At 43.4% G+C, this 17,546-nt stretch overlaps 2 protein-coding genes across 8 annotated transcripts in view; one reads left to right on the forward strand and one right to left on the reverse strand.

Annotated features, from left to right (window-relative positions):
- Tay (tay bridge kinase) overlaps window positions 1-10,528 on the forward strand; it is a 39,334-nt gene extending 28,806 nt beyond the window's left edge. The window contains exons 2-16 of one of the 5 annotated variants that reach the window (XM_076777118.1): window positions 3,862-4,047; window positions 4,123-4,236; window positions 4,333-4,368; window positions 4,460-4,486; window positions 4,563-4,623; window positions 4,698-4,900; window positions 4,973-5,347; window positions 5,814-6,049; window positions 6,127-6,237; window positions 6,559-6,779; window positions 6,899-7,107; window positions 7,185-7,349; window positions 7,519-7,798; window positions 8,088-8,250; window positions 8,581-10,528. In XM_076777118.1, the coding sequence (XP_076633233.1) occupies window positions 3,862-4,047; window positions 4,123-4,236; window positions 4,333-4,368; window positions 4,460-4,486; window positions 4,563-4,623; window positions 4,698-4,900; window positions 4,973-5,347; window positions 5,814-6,049; window positions 6,127-6,237; window positions 6,559-6,779; window positions 6,899-7,107; window positions 7,185-7,349; window positions 7,519-7,798; window positions 8,088-8,250; window positions 8,581-9,586 (3,393 nt within the window). In that variant the 3' untranslated portion in view covers window positions 9,587-10,528. Of the gene's footprint in view, window positions 1-3,861; window positions 4,048-4,122; window positions 4,237-4,332; window positions 4,369-4,459; window positions 4,487-4,562; window positions 4,624-4,697; window positions 4,901-4,972; window positions 5,348-5,813; window positions 6,050-6,123; window positions 6,238-6,558; window positions 6,780-6,880; window positions 7,108-7,184; window positions 7,350-7,518; window positions 7,799-8,087; window positions 8,251-8,580 lie in introns of all 5 variants that reach the window. The other 4 variants (XM_076777116.1, XM_076777115.1, XM_076777114.1 and 1 more) reach the window with 4 other exon arrangements.
- Window positions 10,529-12,542: 2,014 nt separating this feature from the next.
- Window positions 12,543-15,722, reverse strand: LOC143347705 (uncharacterized). Of its 3 annotated transcripts, none has more exons than XM_076777139.1 (6): window positions 15,643-15,722; window positions 15,098-15,144; window positions 14,878-15,006; window positions 13,709-14,011; window positions 13,378-13,625; window positions 12,543-12,858 (listed from the first exon to the last, which is right to left on the reverse strand). In XM_076777139.1, coding segments are annotated over exons 2-6 (972 nt in total). In that variant the 5' UTR covers window positions 15,100-15,144; window positions 15,643-15,722; the 3' UTR covers window positions 12,543-12,568. The 3 variants fall into 3 exon arrangements, with proteins under 3 accessions (XP_076633254.1, XP_076633253.1, XP_076633252.1); XM_076777138.1 differs by lacking the exon at window positions 15,643-15,722 and adding an exon at window positions 15,385-15,534; XM_076777137.1 differs by lacking the exon at window positions 15,643-15,722 and having other exon boundaries at window positions 15,098-15,532.
- Between the last annotated feature and the right edge of the window lie 1,824 nt (window positions 15,723-17,546).

A 17,546-nucleotide genomic window follows, 5' to 3' on the forward strand; every position in this document is an offset into this window, starting at 1 on the left:
CGCGTCATTTACGGCGTTAAAATACATCATCCGCGATAAAGAATCTCTCCTACCGAGAATTAGTCCTGTTTTATCGCCCATTGATCGCGGCCGTTGCTGTTCTCAACATTTGTTTTGTAAACACTTAATAAAACCTAACGGTAAATAGTTTGTCAGACACGAAAAACGAGACATCGCTGTAAATGTTTTCGTATCGACCTCTTCTCGTTGTTCTTCCTTACGTCGTTCGATCGATTAGTTATTAATTATTATTTATACGTAATAATTCTCTACCTAGAAATGTTTTTCGTTCATTGTCAACATCGACGGATCGCGTTGCAGATCTCTTCCTAATCGACAGCAAAATTTACAAATAAACGGAAACGCGAAGACAGTGAACGCAGACTATAAACAATGCCCGCCGCGATACATGTTTACTTTCGGATAATTTTTGGACGACGGCCAACGTCGTTTCACGCTCAGCACGTCAATTTGATACTGGCAAGCAGCCGAAATTTTCGTCAAACAGATGTCCGAATGACTGTTATTATCCGCTTGTTACAAACGAGAACGGAGAATGCAAAATCTCGGCGCTAGCGATGCCCGCCAAATTTAATGGGCGCTGTTGACGTATTCTGATAGGTTAAGAATCGCATTCCCCGTGAAATAACGGTCGGTCGAAATGCACGTAACCGTTTGCTCGATAAGTGATCCGAATTCGCGAAAAAGAATCTGTTTCCGAATCTGTCGACGATCTGTCATTACGAACCCTTTGCGATTAATACGCATAATAATACACATAATTTAGAGTACTTTAATGTTTGAAATATGTAGAACTATAAATTTGGAAAATTTATTTAAATTTGATTGTCTTGATTACTTTAAATTTAAGTTGTTAAAGTTAAAAGTAATTTCAGTGACTGTTTCTAACAATTATGAACTATTTAATAAAGATTGTATGATAGTAATTATTCGTGGCACAGAGTGTGGTAAATTGCGTTTACATATATTACTATAATCTGCCTCGTTATTAACTGTTATTCTTTGTTAATGAAGAATGAAGGAATTTATTAATAAAGTATAATGCAATTAATGACGAGGCAAATTACAGCAGCGTAGACATAATTTGCCACACATACATATAATTGGTATTACACAATTATTTTTTCTCAATAGTTCATGACTGAGCCGCTCTGAGGTAATGCGAGTTGGAAATAAAATGATTTTTAAACTCAACGATTAAAATACTTGTATCGTTTGGTTTTATTAACTAAGAATTCGCGTAATTTTCATTAAAAATAGTAGCGTTCTTATAGAAATTTTATCCGCCGTGTGCGTTTGTCCGCAAAAATGGATGCTCAGTCGTGTATGATACACGGATAAGTTGAAATGACATAATGACTTGAGTAATGCGTAGAAGACAATTCGATGGAATCGTCCGCTCGTTGAAATCGCATGTGCATATGGACGAGCGCATTAACTTCGCGACCGAGTGTACGCGAACTGCGAGTAGTAGCTGAATTAGAGCCTGGTCGTGTCAACACCGAACGGATAGACGTGGCAACGTTGTACGGACGAGTTTAGTAGCCGGCTAGCCAAAGCACGGAGTAGCCGACCGGTGGAACGTCCGCACGTCCGGGAACGACCTTCCTTTACTCGTCCCGTGTCGAGGAACCTCACCTCCCGGATCGTCGAACAGAGTTCTTCGTCTTTCTCGAACCAACAATTTTTCTGTCCCGATACGAATTTAAATCGACCGTGCATTCTTACCATTGGTTGCAACAGCGAAACATCCAAGAACAAATTCTCTCTCATGACTTACACAAATTCGAAGGCGTTCTAACGTGATTATTCTTTTGTTTTACGTGCGACACATTAACCTATTAACAAGCCGTTCTCGAGTATGGCAGAACGCGAGCAACAATATTATTCTAGGCAAGTCGAGTTAAAAAAACAAGGAGCACAAACATAGTTTGGTTCTCGTTCACGATCCTGTAAAAGTATCGTTATTTAGTTTTTCACACATATTTACACGTACGATTATTAAAACGTAAATTTGCGAAATTAAGCCAGCGCATGCAGACTTCCGCTGTCCGCCGATTAATTCAGCGGCGAAAAGTTAACGCCGTGATCAAAAATGTTAACAGTTACGTTAGATACGTAATTTTGAATATTCATGGGATATCGGCGTGAAAATTATTTCGCAGCAGTATCGGCGAACCAACCTCGAAGCAACTTTTCTCGACCGGCGATTAACGAAAGAAAAAGGAACGCCCCGACCATTACGATATATGCGGTTTATGCAGGTTTCGTTTTTTTTTTTTCCGGTGTGCTCCCAAGACGGAGGTTTATTCGATTAATTCGCCTTAGATACGGAGCGTGTAATCCGACCGCGGTACACGTCCTAGGGGGTTTCGCTTCGCAGTTGGCACACGTGCGCAGGTGGAGTATGGCTTTTGCTAGGTGGTAGTTTTTTTACACCGAGAGAGCTCTAGTGGCTTTTTCCCGTCGTTTCTTTGGTAGCCAATCCGTGAGAGGGACGAGGAGAGGAACGGCGAAGGGGTAAGAGCCGTGAACGGGTACGCACGGTTATCGGAAAAGGAAAGTAATACCCAGAGAGTCGAGAAAGAGAAGTCAGGGTTCGGGGCTTCGTTCCTTCCAGCTGGCCTGGCACGGCAAAGGAGGCCTTGTCGCGCGGCTGCTCGTTCGGTCAATGTCTTCTCTTTCTGCCTCGCGCTCCCTCCTCCCTGCCTTCCTCGTCCTCCCCTCTCCACCCTTTTTTCGCACGCCCCTCCCCCCACTTTCTACGTCCTCCCATCCCCTCTCCGGCGCGCTCCCTTCACCTTTACCCCGCTCGTTGCCTCTTTCATTCTCCCCCACCATTCGTGTGCTGCATCGCGCACACGAGACACGGTGCTCGCTTGTGAATCTTGCTGTCATCTTCGCGAACGCCCGTCCGTCTTAAAGCTGGAATCCGAACGTGGAATCGCTCCTGTCCGCGGCCAATCGTATCCGGCTCGCGCGTATTCCTCTCGTCCTTCCCGAAACACGGGAATCGTTTATCGCGATAACGGTATTTAGGTGCACAGAGGGGAAACACCGAGAGAAAAGGAGGAGGCGATGGTGGGGGCAGAGCGCCACCCGTTCGGAAATGTGCACTGACATCGCGGTTTAAAGCCACCCGACGGAAAGGCGTTCTCGTGCGGCTTTTTCTACTGTGCGCGCGACCAGTGTCCAAGTTACGCCGTCTATGCGATTCATCGCGCGCGAATCAGAGATCGTCGACGTTCCGCGGCGACGGTGACACGCAAATATCGCGATCGGCCGATTTTTTTCCACCCGCGCGGCGAGGTTGTGACAGAGATCGGTGGTGGCGTGTTTACCATACGTGTTGAATACACCCGTTTGCTGGTTGGTGGGATTTTATATGCGCGTGAAACCAAGCATCAGGCGAACGGTACACCGTGTATCGTCCGTGCATCGAATGTAACCAACGATCGCAACGAATGCGATTTGATTATTTTAATTCTTGCCCGCAGAGCCAGAGATCGTACTAAGAACCACCGTAAGGATTTATGCTACGTTTATCGCGATACCACTTGCAACAGCATCCTTAGACTCTCGCAAATGACGACAGTTCTCCCAGAATGTAATCTTACGTTCTTAAGAATGTACACCGAGCGTTGAAATCGTTGATCGCGTGTTATGTTTTGGTTAACATTTGCTTTGCTGAACACGAATTAAATTGTTATCGTACCTGTAAATACAATTAATTTTACAATGTATTCTATGAAATTCATTTCCTTTTTTTTTTTGTGTATAAGAAATTTTTATTCCATGTAATGCGAAAATGTAATTTGGATCATTTGTTTCTGATTCCAGAGTGCAATAAAGCTAGCTGGTAAAAATAATGTCAAGAAATTGCACACACTACTGTCAATAGTGGAAGAAAAACCAAAGGTGGATACGGGACAGAATAATAGACACAACGAGCACCACATCAAAAACCATTTCAAGCACAACCATTATACACACAATTCCATACTGACACCTTCGACGCTTAACCAGGTAATTTTTTAATGATACACAAATATTATGCCATCGTGTAACAGAAACATTATCTAACCGTGCATTGCTTTGTAGGGCCTAGATGCAGGTACAAGCGACGATAGTGGTAGAGCATCTGAACAACTGCATGGCCCTGGTATACCTAGGGATTGCCAGGACGCAGACAGTTCCAGGGACCACCTCAGCGATGTAAGCAAAACTACCAACAAATCAATTATTACAACCGTATGAAAAACGATGCTCGATCAAATTCTCATACTTGTGCAATTTCTATCGTGCTTACAGGCTAGCAGTCATTGCAGTTCGGGTAAAGGTTATATCGTAAGTGTCAGAATCCACCAAGTTGGAATGTTACTTATAAATGCAAATTGCTGTAGTAATAATTGTTCGTTATTTCTGTTTCTTGCTATAGTGTGATAGTGAAGGAGAAGACGATAAGGTACATAGGCTTTACATCACTAGTAGCGTACAATGATAAGCAAACAACCTTTTTTGAATGCTACATTTTATTCCAGGGCTCGGATGCTGAATCGATACTCTTTGAATCTTCTACCCCACCACCCCTTGCACGTAAATGTAAGTAGAAAAGACGAATTACCAATATACCTGTTTGCATCATAAATAATTTGATATTATAACTGATTTTCCAGACGAGTTGCCATCGTCTTCACCACACGTATTGCCTCCAGCGAATGGGGCAGGAGGTTCTCCTCCGGACACTGGTGGACAAATTTCTAATCCAGCAACGGATGCTCCGGCACCTATACCGCCTCCTGTGCCTGCGTCTGCGCCAGTTCCAACAGCGCCAAGTCCTCCCAGTCCTACTTTACCCCCTCACATATCCCAGCCACCTGTAAGTAAATTTTTGTAAATCTTCATTACGCTTTCGCGGATGCAACACACATTTGATGAAACGTACTTTCAGATGACTAGTCCGTTGGCAGCAAATCCACGTGCAATAGCTCCGCAACAGCGGCCAGCTTCCCCTGCTCTGCCACCACCTTCCTTGTCCCAGCAGCCTCACACTACGATACCTGCGTTACATACACCTAATGTGCCCCTCGTCTCATCGAGTCATACAACTAGTCCCGCGGTAGCCAGTTTAGGTGTCACCCCAGCAGCACCATCAAACGGAGCGACCACCACCAGCTATCCACCGTCGATACCCATGGCTGCTTATCCACAAACGCAACCGTCTTATCCGCCACTTTATACGCCGTACACTGCTCTAAATCACAGCCCATACCTTCCACCTGCGGTACCGTCTCCTTCCCATTCTGCTTCTTCACGGGCAGAAGTGGTAAGTCACGTATTCTTTTCACCTAACGAGGGAAGGACCCCGACTGACCATCCATTTACCAAGAAAAATTGAGAAACAAAGTATTTTAGGTTATCCGGAAAGTTCGCGTCATTTCCATACGTTCAATCGAGGTTTATATTTTTCACTTTTTATCTTCTTTTATATCGAAACGTAGTGTCTATCTTGTTGGACGATCTTTTCCCGTTTATCTGGTAATTTCATCGTCCCGCGTCATTGGCGTCCTACATGGCGCCACTGTGACATAGTCAAGTGTGCTTTGTTGTATAAAATTCATTGAATATGGCAAGAAGTAAACATTATGACAACAAAAAGTAAATATTTTCTATCGAATGTCGAAATTCAAGTTGCTGTCCTTCCCTTGTAAAAAAACGAAGTTTAAGAGACACTGATCCAAATAATGGATTTCGATTAAACGAGTGTTAACAACGATACTTTCCGTTTTTAGAGAGGAAGTAGAGCATCTCCGTGCACTAACATAAGTAAACAGCCTGTAGGAAATAATACCACAAATCACAATACTCCACTGAGCGCCGCAACTACGACATGCGTATCCACAATAACTAATACAGTTACTACAGCAAACACCATCGCTCACAGGGATATGGTGTCCTGTAGTTTAACTGGAAGAAACAATAACTCACCCCGTGGGCACAGTCCGAGCCGAGAGAGGGATAGTTACAGGTACACTCTTGTAATCATACGTATCTCCAGCGTTCGTTGCAATGAAGATCTTATTGTAATATTATTTGTTACAGCAGTAACGTGAGTAGCCTAAGTCGAGGTAGCATAACGCCCGTAAGTGTGCCAAACACGTCTTCTCCAGCCAATTCTAGTCTACCTGCTTATTCCAAGCCACAAGGATGGATTGGGTATGAGCAATATGAAACTCTTTTTAACACGTATTTCTATATATAGAGTGGCCCGTAGCATACGTAAAATAGTATACGAGAATGTATGAACAATTACACACTGAAGTATTTTAATACACTTCAATGTGTTATACGATCAAAATTACAGACTAATATATCTAACCGTTTTAGAAATATAACTTTTCCCATTTTCTTGGGAGACCCTCTATAAAAATATGAAATACGCCATGTTTATAAACTTGAAAACACAGGAGATGTTTATCGACATCTTCTTAACAAAGTTTTCCTTCGCGACGATTTATATGGTTGTGTAATTTGCAGTAGCAACACAACTTCGCAGTTGTCTCCGGCAACAGCAACGTCAGTTCCAAGGCCAACACCTCCACCCGTACCATTGGGCATGCATACATTTCCACCGCCGATGTTCGCAGCACCGTTACCACCACCTGTGTCCAGTTCGAGTCCACATACGTCACTGCCTTCGTTACCGCCGCCAACGACCAATCCCAACCCGTTCTCCGCCGAGTCGCTTTTTCAAACAAGTAAGTTCATAGACTGCGTTGGAATTTCTCGATTCTGAGCAACAGAAACAAGTGAACACCGTAATAGGGGTACCGATGAACGAGATACTAATTCAAAGTAGGGGTGACTCATGTCGCAGGTCAAGCAGACATGCTAAGGCGAGAGCTAGACAATAGATTCTTGGCTTCTCAAGACAGGAACGTTGGTGTCGGAGTTGGTAATCTGGGACCTTCTCCGTACCTCAGGACAGAGATGCACCATCATCAACATCAGCATACTCACGTACACCAACATACGACGCCTTTGCTTCCGCCATCGGCCGCGACCACCCTCTTTCCACCTCCCATTGTAAGTACCACTTGACAGACACGTGACATTTTAGGCAACCGAGGATAATGTTCATGCATCTATTTATCTCCATTTAGTTCAAGGATATCCCGAAGCTGGGCGGTGTCGAGTCACCGTTTTTTCGTGGCAATTTAAATCTGTCCGGCTACTCTGGTTTTAATGCCGGTCTTCTGCATCCGGGTATTGGACCACCTTCTACTCCTTTCGTACCACCCAACCATCTAACATCGTTTGCACCAAAGGTAGAGCCAATCTTAATTTTTATTCGCGTTTTATACGGTTCGTTCGTACATTGAAAAATAATTACTTTGTTCTCAAACGTTCACTGTTAAAACGATATAATCCAATAATCTATGTACTCGAGAAAGTGTATGAATATGTTGTTCACGATTTGTATATTGTCTATTGCAGAAGACTGGAAAATGGAATGCGATGCATGTACGCATTGCTTGGGAAATTTATCATCATCAACAAAAGCAACAAGCGGAAGCTAAGGCGGGAAACGTCGTTAATACTAAGACGGAACTGCTGAGACCACCTGGCCATCTTTATCCAGGAGGACCAGGAGCCGGTCTTGGAATTGGCGCACCTCCGATGGCACCTCCATTTCCCACCAACATGCCGCAAGCTCATCCAGCGCCACCTCCACCTCATCCTGTTGGCTTTCTGTCTACACCAGCATCGCATTTAGGTAATTTTTCCGCAACTCGTACGAACACAGTAGTAACACATTTTTATTGCAGGTACGTTCTACTTTAAAACCTCTTATCGTAAACTCTAAACATAGAATTGTTTGTTTCAATATTTTGGTCCGTACGGTGAAAACCATTTTCAGGAATTATTCAAAAATGTTCGTGAATAGAAGAGAACTCGATATAAATTGCCAACATAAATTACGAAAGTTACCATAGGGCACCTTCGACGAAACATTGATAATTCCAGACGAAGAATAACTCGAGCGTGTATCAAATTTGTTACAGGAACAGGAATGTCACCGTTTGGAAGGTATCCGTCGACGTTTGGTGCACCAAATCCAAATTTTCCTGGTCTCTCCAGTTTTCCACCATCTAGAGAAATGCCACCATTAGGTGGGTTAGGTTCTGTACACGATCCGTGGCGAGGGTACGTTTCACTTTCAAAAAGGTTCGATAAATTAAATTTACTTACAAGGAGAGTGCATGCCCGTCGGATCGCCGATTTAATCGAAACATTGTGCATTGGTTCGGCGCAATCTTCATGAAAATACATCATTGTCAGAGAGTTAATATTTTTCCGAGTGGCTCAGCGGTGGTCAACCGAGGTTACGCGATAGAACAACTCTGCCTCTGGATTCGAGACTAGGAACACCTAACGGCAACCCTACACGGAGCTTCGGTTGAATCGACGACCCGAAGATCTTGCACTCTCCTTGTTAGCTATCCAATCGACGTACTACGCGAGACAAAGTTAACGATCTCTTCGACAAATTTCTAGATTGCAACGAGCCTCGACCGGGTTTCCTCCGACCACCGTCGCGTGGAGCTTGAAGCCGGAACCGCCGGCGATCGATAGACGGGCAGAGCTCGAGGAACGCGAACGGGAGCGCGAGCGCGAACGTGAACGCGAACGCGAGCGTGAACGGGAACGGGAACGGGAGCGCGAACGTATCAGGCGCGAGAAGGAGAGGGAACGGGAGGAGCAACGGGAGCGCGAGAGACGGGAACGCGAGAAGGAAGAGAAGAGAAAACAACAGGAGGCCGCGGAGAGGGAGAGAGATAGGAGGGACAAGGAACGTCGGGAGATGGAGAGACGGGAGATGGAACGCGAGAGATTGATGCATCAGAATCGTCAGCACGTGGTCGTGGGTCGGGAACGATCGCCGATGAGAAACGGCGCGGCGCCCATGGACGGCGGCGAGGTGCGCGTGAAAGAGGAACCGCGAAGCAAGGACGACGAGGTCGTGATGCTTCCGAGGCCACCGGGTCCCGGACCGGGTGGCACGTCGGCGACGGGGCCCGGACCAAGTCCGTTGCCCGACGCCAGGTACCATCATCCTCATCCTCACTCGTACCTCGCGAGGCATCCTCACGGCATGCCAGCGCCGCACTCCATGCCACGAAGCATGCTCCCCGGGCTGGGCGCGCATCCGATGCAACACTTTCCACCGCCGTCGGGCCCCACCGGTCAACCCGGCGGCCCGTGGCCTGGCGACCCGTTCAGGGACTATCGCTACGATCCGTTGCAACAGCTCCGTTACAATCCGTTGATGGCCGCCGCCGCGTTCCGCGCAGAGGAAGAGGAAAGGGCCAAGCTGTACGCCGGTTATCCACCACCACCTGTGAACGCACTGAGGGGCAAGGACCCGAGCCCCGGGCCGCTCAGCAATTTACACATGCATCACAGAGCGGGACCCGGGCCGGGAGTACCGACGCGGCAATTGGATCCTGCTCTGATGCACGCGGATATACACAAGAAGGAGGACGCGTCCCAATCCCGATGATACATCCTCCCTGCGTCCTCGGCTTCTGCGAGCGAACGCACCAAAGGGTCAGCATTCTGAGCATTTGAGTAAAAAGATCTCCATTATTCCGCCCTCTCCCTCCCCCCCCCTGAACCACGCCCGGTCCTTCCTCTTTCCCTACGGTGCTGATACTTTGCTAACGGAGAAGAGGCGTTATTTAAAAGAAATTGTACATAGATTATATAATATTTATAGTTATCGATGGAAAGTGCGAAGGAAGAACAGGAAACCGTGTAGAACATTCGATGAAAACGCACTCCCGTACGACGATCGTTAACGAAGATGCCTTGTTTGCGATCGGTAGGGTTTTTACCGTCTACGCAACCAAACGGCGTCTGACGGCGGACAAATAACTTTCACATTCACGTTGAATGCCAAACCGCGCAAGGCGTCGATTAAAAAAAAAGATAAAATAATTTGTGTCGCGAAACAAACGAAATAACGACAATGACGTTTATTTGTGATTCTCTGCAAGTTTCGGGGATCTGACTGTTTATAGCGGTATAAACTTTAATCATTACGATAACTATGCGTACAGTTTAAACAAAAAAAAAATAATAAAAAAAGTATCGTGTGTAATATTATAGATATTGTAGAATGCGAGACGATGCTACCGTAACGAGAGAAAAAAAAAACAACACAAACAAGAAATCCAAGTTGAAGAGAAAAAAAAATTATGCGGATCTCTAACCATTACTCGAAAGTTATTTAATTATTTATTTATTGCGAACGTATAAACGAATCTCTACTACTGACGTACGGATACGATCGTAAAAAAACAAAAAAAGTAATAATAATAATAATATGTTGCCCTAATTTAATCGATATAATATAACGAAAGTTACGTATGAATTTTCATTTTCTTCATAGAGATTAATTTGTACCGTAGGGATTTAATAGTGAACCGAGAGGGCAAAAGAACCAGGTACCTTTGGCTTTTGACAGCACAAGCTTGCTTCTCCCCTGATTTGCATGGAGACTAGAATTGCACTCTGGTGCTTTCCTGTGATATAAAAAGTAAGATCGTTCAGAAGCATTGCAATTGTTTTTCACACGTAATTTGTAAGTAACCGAGTATGACGGACGCAAGGCGTAAATCAAATTCTTGGACAAATTATAAAAAAAAAAAAAAAGAAACGGAAACGACTCGCGTTTTCAGTTTTGCAAAATAAGAAAAATGAAGAGAGAGAGAGAGAGAAAAAGAGTATGAAAAGAAAAATGTATATTTATCGGGAAATACGGGATTTGCGAGTGAACAAATACAAAAGCAGTTTGTCCGTGCCAAAGTGCTTTAATCAAAAACATTTAACGCTACGTAGAAAAATTGCAACTTCTGATTTTGTATCTTTATCAAAAATCTAAGAAACAAAATATGGTTTTGCACCCCCCTTGTTTCGTCGTCCTCTCAATTGTCGACCATGTATATACAGGGTGTTTCGGTATTCGCGGGCGTAACTTTCGAGACGAGTTCAGTACGTTTAGATAAAGAAAAAAAGTTTCTATAAACATATTCCCCATATGATCTTGTTCTCGAGTCACAGCTGTTTTTATATTATACGTTTAATTATTTTCATAGGAAATGCATGCTTCCTTTAACCTCATTGTCGTGATTTTTCAACAGTTTACTAGTTGTTGCAAACTAAAAACTTTTATTGTCCTCAAATAAAAATCCAGCGGATTTAGATCAGATGCTCGCGCTGGACGATAGATTGGTTTTTCAACTTTGTTTGCTGATACGTTTCAATTATTCTCACGCATGGAAATCCAACTGATTTAAATCAGATGATCGTGCTAGCCAATCAATCGACCCCCCTGCAATTTTAAATGAAAGGGGTCGTGAGATTTTCTGAAAGACAAAAGCTACTAGCTCAAAAATAAGATCACATCGGCCGTATGTTTACGAATTTAGAAGTTACGCCCATGAATTTTGAAACAGCCTGTATATATACGTATATATACATAATATACGTCTTTACGTTACCAGAGAGCCAATTCGAGATCTCTCTCAAAAAGAATGTTCGTGCCATGGACCAGGCTAGAATTCGAAACACTCTGGTGCCTCTAAAGTAAAAGAAAAAGAAATAATAATACATCTGTCGAGTAATCAGGCTCTTAAACTGTTTCGTTTATACTTGTAAAGTCACCATAAAAGTGTATATTATTATATAATTAACGACCATACGCAATTTAAAAATTGTAGATATTTTTCATCGATGCAAGGTTGCAATGTGATGCAATGGTTCTGTTCTTGTAGATATCGCGAAGTATAAAAGAGGATTTTGTGTGAATAGGTTTTTTCTAAAATTGATTCTTTGTAAAAGGGTCTAATAATCATAGTTTCTATCAAACCTGTCTCTTCTAGTACTTTCACCAAGCCTGAAACATCTTACACAGCTCATAAAGACATCAGAAAAAAGGGCATCGATAATCGGTCGATAAATACTACACACTGGGTACGTGTTACGATAAAAAAAAAAAATGAAAAATATATTAAATTCATCTTTCTACTTTGTTCTCCTTTTTACGAAATAACGCTTACATTACGTACTTAGTAGTAAATAATATTTCTTCTGAAGTCTTCATGTCATATTTAATACTGTCGAGCGACAAAATCTTTAAATACATATTTTTTTTAATTTTTGCTTTTTGTTTATTGCCCGGGGTCAGCGGCCTTCAGGTACCAATTAACTGCAATGTATTTGACACGTGTGAAATTGATATATTTGAAAGAAGCGGTACTTGTGGTAGTCGCGAAACGGTGCTTCGTCCGTCGAGAAACGTGGGTAGCCGCGCGAACACCGTCGCGGACAAGTCTATAAATTGTTTCCGAGTGCATACACTTCCCAGTCATGTTCCAAATGAAGTTCGGTAAAAATTGTTTTGCTTAATATATTAAAACGACCAACCAGGACGAACTGCGTTTGGTCAAGTTCAGTTCTTGATTTATATATACAGAGATTGCTATCGGGAGCTGCTCGAGCTTGATCTCGTGTAGCGACGATGTCGATGCCGTGGATTGTTCGGTGGACTTCGCGATCGTGTCCTCGGTCTGCGTCTCGGCGGCCGGGGGCTTCTCCGACGGTTAATCGGCGGCGAACGTCTACGATAACGCGGAGGTGTGTTCCTGCCACCGCCGCTCCACCTCGGCGGCGCCCTTCTTCCCATCAGAGGAGACATTCGACGCATAGGTAACGGTCGTGGCTTTGGTAATAATACTGGGGCAGCAGTGATTTCCTGACCGTCTATTTGTCCTGCACAGCGCGGTCAAAATGTTCAGATGGTACCGGAGGATCAATGAAATCAGATGTAAACGAGTTGTACGTTAATTGCAGGTCTTACGGAAACCGACTGAAACACGTTTGAGCCACGATCTTTCTTTCTCTCTACGCTACGTTTGATGTAGAATCTTAGTTTTAAAAACTAATCAAATTGAACAGATATACAGGGTGTTCGACCACTCATGGGAAAAATTTTAATGGGGGATTCTAGAGGCCAAAATAAGACGAAAATCAAGAATACGGATTTGTCGATGGAGGCTTCGTTAAAAAGTTATTAACGGAGCCTCCATCGACAAATCCGTATTCTTGATTTTCGTCTTATTTTGGCCTCTAGAATCCCCCATTAAAATTTTCCCCACGGGTGACCGAACACCCTGTATACGTACAGGGAAACGTTAATCGCAACGCATTGTACAACTCGTTTGCACTTGCTCGGATATCAATCGTTAACAAAGATGGAACTGGTAGAGTTGGAGACATTTTGATACTCACCACCATCCATGTGTTTCATTGCATTCTCCGCTTCGTCCGCTGTTTCGAACTCTACGTACGCGAATCCTCGTCCTTGATTGGGATGTAGCTTGTCCATGGTAAAATCGACCATCTTAATTTGCCCATACGTAGAGAAGATTTCCATAATATGTTCTTTAGTGACATTGCGAGTCAGGTGTCCAATATGTATTTTCGTTGGTCTTGGTATGGGTGACCTTTCTCTACGTTTCCTGCGCGGCGACGGTGATCTATAAACCGAATCGAAACAAATGAAAGAAATTACAAGATTCAACGATGTCTGTACTCGTTCCTCGCGCTGATGCATATGTACCTAGATCGTCCTTTGGGTTTTGGTTTGTCGATCACAGAATTGCTACTTTTCTTTTTATCTTTCTCCCTGTCTCTGTCTCTGTCCCTATCCCTCTCCCGTTCTCTTTCCTTCTCCCTTTCCTTCTCTTTATTGTCGTGTCTGCGCGAAGCATCGACGCTTTTGCTCCGACTACGTTTCCTTCCTCTGTCTCTGGAGCTAGCGGAAGAACTTCCAGAGCTGCTGGAGGAGCTGCTGGACGTGGAGCTCGATCTCGAGCTGCTCCCGCTACTCGTGGACGACGATCCGGAGCTGCTATCCGAGGAACTATCCAAATAGCATAAATATATCGGGTCAGCCAACAAGTAATGTCGAATTTCTACGGTACATAGAACTTCAAACTATAAGGAACCATTTTCAAACTGGATTACCGAATCACCTCGCAAAATTGAATCTGGTTTTAGACGCTACTGTAAAATGCCTACTTTTAGGCTTTTTTTTTTATAAATTTTTGGTAAAGAATTATACAACTTTCAGAATTCTTCACACACATTCATTGGTATTTACGGAATATGTCGAAATTTTTTCAAAGTGAAATGAGTAAAAGTTCAAAGTAATTTCATTTGTGTAGTCATACCCTGGACTCACGTACTAATTGCTTCCAGAATGGTTGGTGCAAGGCTGAGTAAACATAATGCATATGTATACATACAGACATATCGATATTGTATTAGATTAAGAAATAGGTTTTCCATTCTTTAACATTAGGTTTACGGACACTCGTTGCGCACATTTTTATTGTAATTTGCTGTGTTAACAGTTACATTAAAATGCAATTTTTCTTTTAATTAGAGTGTATATTCATATCATTACATCAATTAAATTCAACATAAATTGCTAACAAATAATATTTATAAGTTCTGTAATGTTAGGTTTAGAATCTTAATGCCTCAAATTGACGTATTCCATAAACCTAGTGTTAATAACAGCAACGAAGTCTGTGATGTTTAACGTACAGAAAACAAATGAAATGGTACACGTGAACTTGAATTTGATCATCCCAACGAATGTTTATCGTGTAGCTACTAGAATCAAGATGTTATGAGAATGTAAACCAGGGTTTGACTGTACGAAGTTTTGCTCGTTTCTGTTTCCAGTCTGGTAGGTACGGTCCAAAATTTCCAGTATCTCACCTACTGCCACTACTGGACGAGGAAGCGGCGCGTTTCTTTCTTTCTCTTTCTCTGCCTCTTTCCCTCTTGTTCTCTTTGTCCGTAGCTTCAGAGTCGCTTTTACCCGTGCTATCCTTACGGCTGCGTGCCCTGTGCATGCATGAAAACACCCGAGAGCAAGGTTAAAATCGTAACAAGAAAACGGTCAACGAAGAGGAAGGAACTAATTCGTGATACTTACATTATAAGATTATGCGAGCCCCCGGGTTGCAAACGCGAGTATTAACTCTGTAAACGAAAGAAAACCTTCGTTGAACGCTCTGGTAAGCGCCAATAATGGCGGACCGTGCCGCTAAAAAAATCGTTGTTTTTTTCACAGAACACGTTTCGAATTATTGGCGAACCAACGAACGGTGCCTCGTGGAAATTACGCGCGTGTAACGCCGACGATCGAAAACGTTTATTTCATCGTCGAATCCATAATAGAATAAACATGTGAAGTTTACGAACGATACGAAACAAAATTACCAATAGAATGACGCGGCGCTTGCGTCGCTATTCCCGCCTGGTTATGGCCGTATCGCGCGATCGTAAACCTCAGAAAATCTGTTCGCAACCAGGAACGCGTCCATTTTCGAAAACGTTATCGTTATCGGTTCTTCTTTGAATTGAACGTATCTGTAGAGATACCGTACGGTTCAAGGCACGTCGTATGACTTTATTGCAGTCGTTTGGACGTAACGTTGAATATAAAAGCGAACTTTAGGATCGCGAGTATTGCATTACCTTTTAGAAATTTGTGCGAGAATTCAATTCATACGCGACTATTAACTTTTCTCGATTACTATTCGCGCATAACTTAATACGATAGTTGTGACTATAGCACAGGTTCGAAACGAAGCTCGTGAGGATACCGTGCTTCCATGAGAAAAAAGCACAGCGTGTTTACATCCCCACTCCTGTTGCAGTCCACTGACTCACGGGTATTGGTCGAAAACGGTGAAAAAGATCGGTGACAGCCAATCAGCGGACTGCAGCAAGAGTGGGGATCTAAACACGCTGTGCCTTCTTCTCGTGGAAGGATGATACGTTTTCATGCGACGGTATACTCATAGATGCCAGATTCAGCACCCGGTGCTATACTCACACATGGCAGATCACGCGTACGTGAGCTCGTGGAGTTTCGGAAAGTCGACAAAGGCAAATTGACACATGCCCTCTTTCTCGATTATTCCGAAGGTGCCCGAAGTAATTTCCGTCCGCCTCGTGGGAGTCGAGAGAGAAAGGCTGACATTTGCCTTCTCGCTCTTAACAACTGAAAGCCGACTTCCCGTCTACGGCATACGATTTGGAATCTCGACTGCCCAGGTATTTTTACTTGCCTTTCCTATTACTCCTATTATTTCTAATTACTCCTGGTTTCTATTTGCCTCTGATGACCTCTGATGACCAGTGCTGACAAAAGTACAGAACTCCCGACAACTTTTCACACCATACAGCGACTGTTACTGACTGCTCCTGATTGCTGCTTGCGTCTGCTGGACTCTGCTGACCATCGCTTATATTTCTGACAACCTATAACGATTACTACTGACTTCTGCCAGCCTCTGTTGGTCTTTGCTGATCTCTGTCAGCGTGTGCTTATCTCTGCTGAACTTTCCTGGCCTCTGCCGAACGCTACTGACCACTGCAGGTATTTCTGATAATCTATAACGATTAATACTTACTACTGCATGCCCCTACAAGTCTCTGCTTGCTTTTGCAGGTTTCTGCTTGCCTGTGCATGCCTTTGCTGGCCTCTGCTGACCGCTACTGACCACTCCTGATACTTCTGACAACATATAACGATTACAACTTGCTACTGCCTGCCTCTGCTGGACTCTGTTTGCCACTGCTTGCCTCTGCATGCCTCTGCTGGCCTCCGTTGGCCTCTGCTGACCGCTGCTGACCACTGCTGACCACCGTTTATATTTCTGGCAACGTACAACGATTACTACTGACTACTGCCACCCTCTGCTGACCTCTGCCAGCATCTCCCGACCTAAACTGGCCTCTGCCAACATCTCCCGACGTCAGCTGACCATCGCTGACCACTGCTGACCGTTGCTGACAACTTGTGACATGATGTAATATAATATAATATGTTTATATGTATTAAAGTTTTGTATAATGTAAATCTATGGCAATAAACGATATAATTTCAAAGAATTCTATGTATTCTCATCATTTTTTACCCCTATTTCCCTCTCCAAATAGAAATAACGTCATTTCTAAAAATTCCTGAAAATTCTCGGATCCCTGAAACTTACCGGCGTCCCTGAAACTTCTCGGAATCCCTGAAATTTCCAAGAAGTTTCAGGCAGCGGCTAAAATTCCGGCCTGAATTTTTCGGCAAAAATTTTAAAAAGCCGTTACGTAATATTACGTAATATTACGTAACATTACGTAATAGCTCTCTAAAATTTTTCGCGGCCGAAATTTTTCGGCAAAAATTACGTAATATTACGTAACATTATATAATATTACGTAACATTACGTAATAGCTCTTGAAAATTTTTCGCGGTCGGAATTTTTCGGCAAAAATTACGTAATATTACGTAACATTATGTAATATTACGTAACATTACGTAATAGCTCTTGAAAATTTCTCCGGCCGGAATTTTTCGGCAAAAATTATGTAATGTTACGTA

Source organism: Colletes latitarsis, chromosome 11 (assembly GCF_051014445.1).
Source record: "Colletes latitarsis isolate SP2378_abdomen chromosome 11, iyColLati1, whole genome shotgun sequence".
Lineage (NCBI taxonomy): Eukaryota > Metazoa > Arthropoda > Insecta > Hymenoptera > Colletidae > Colletes > Colletes latitarsis.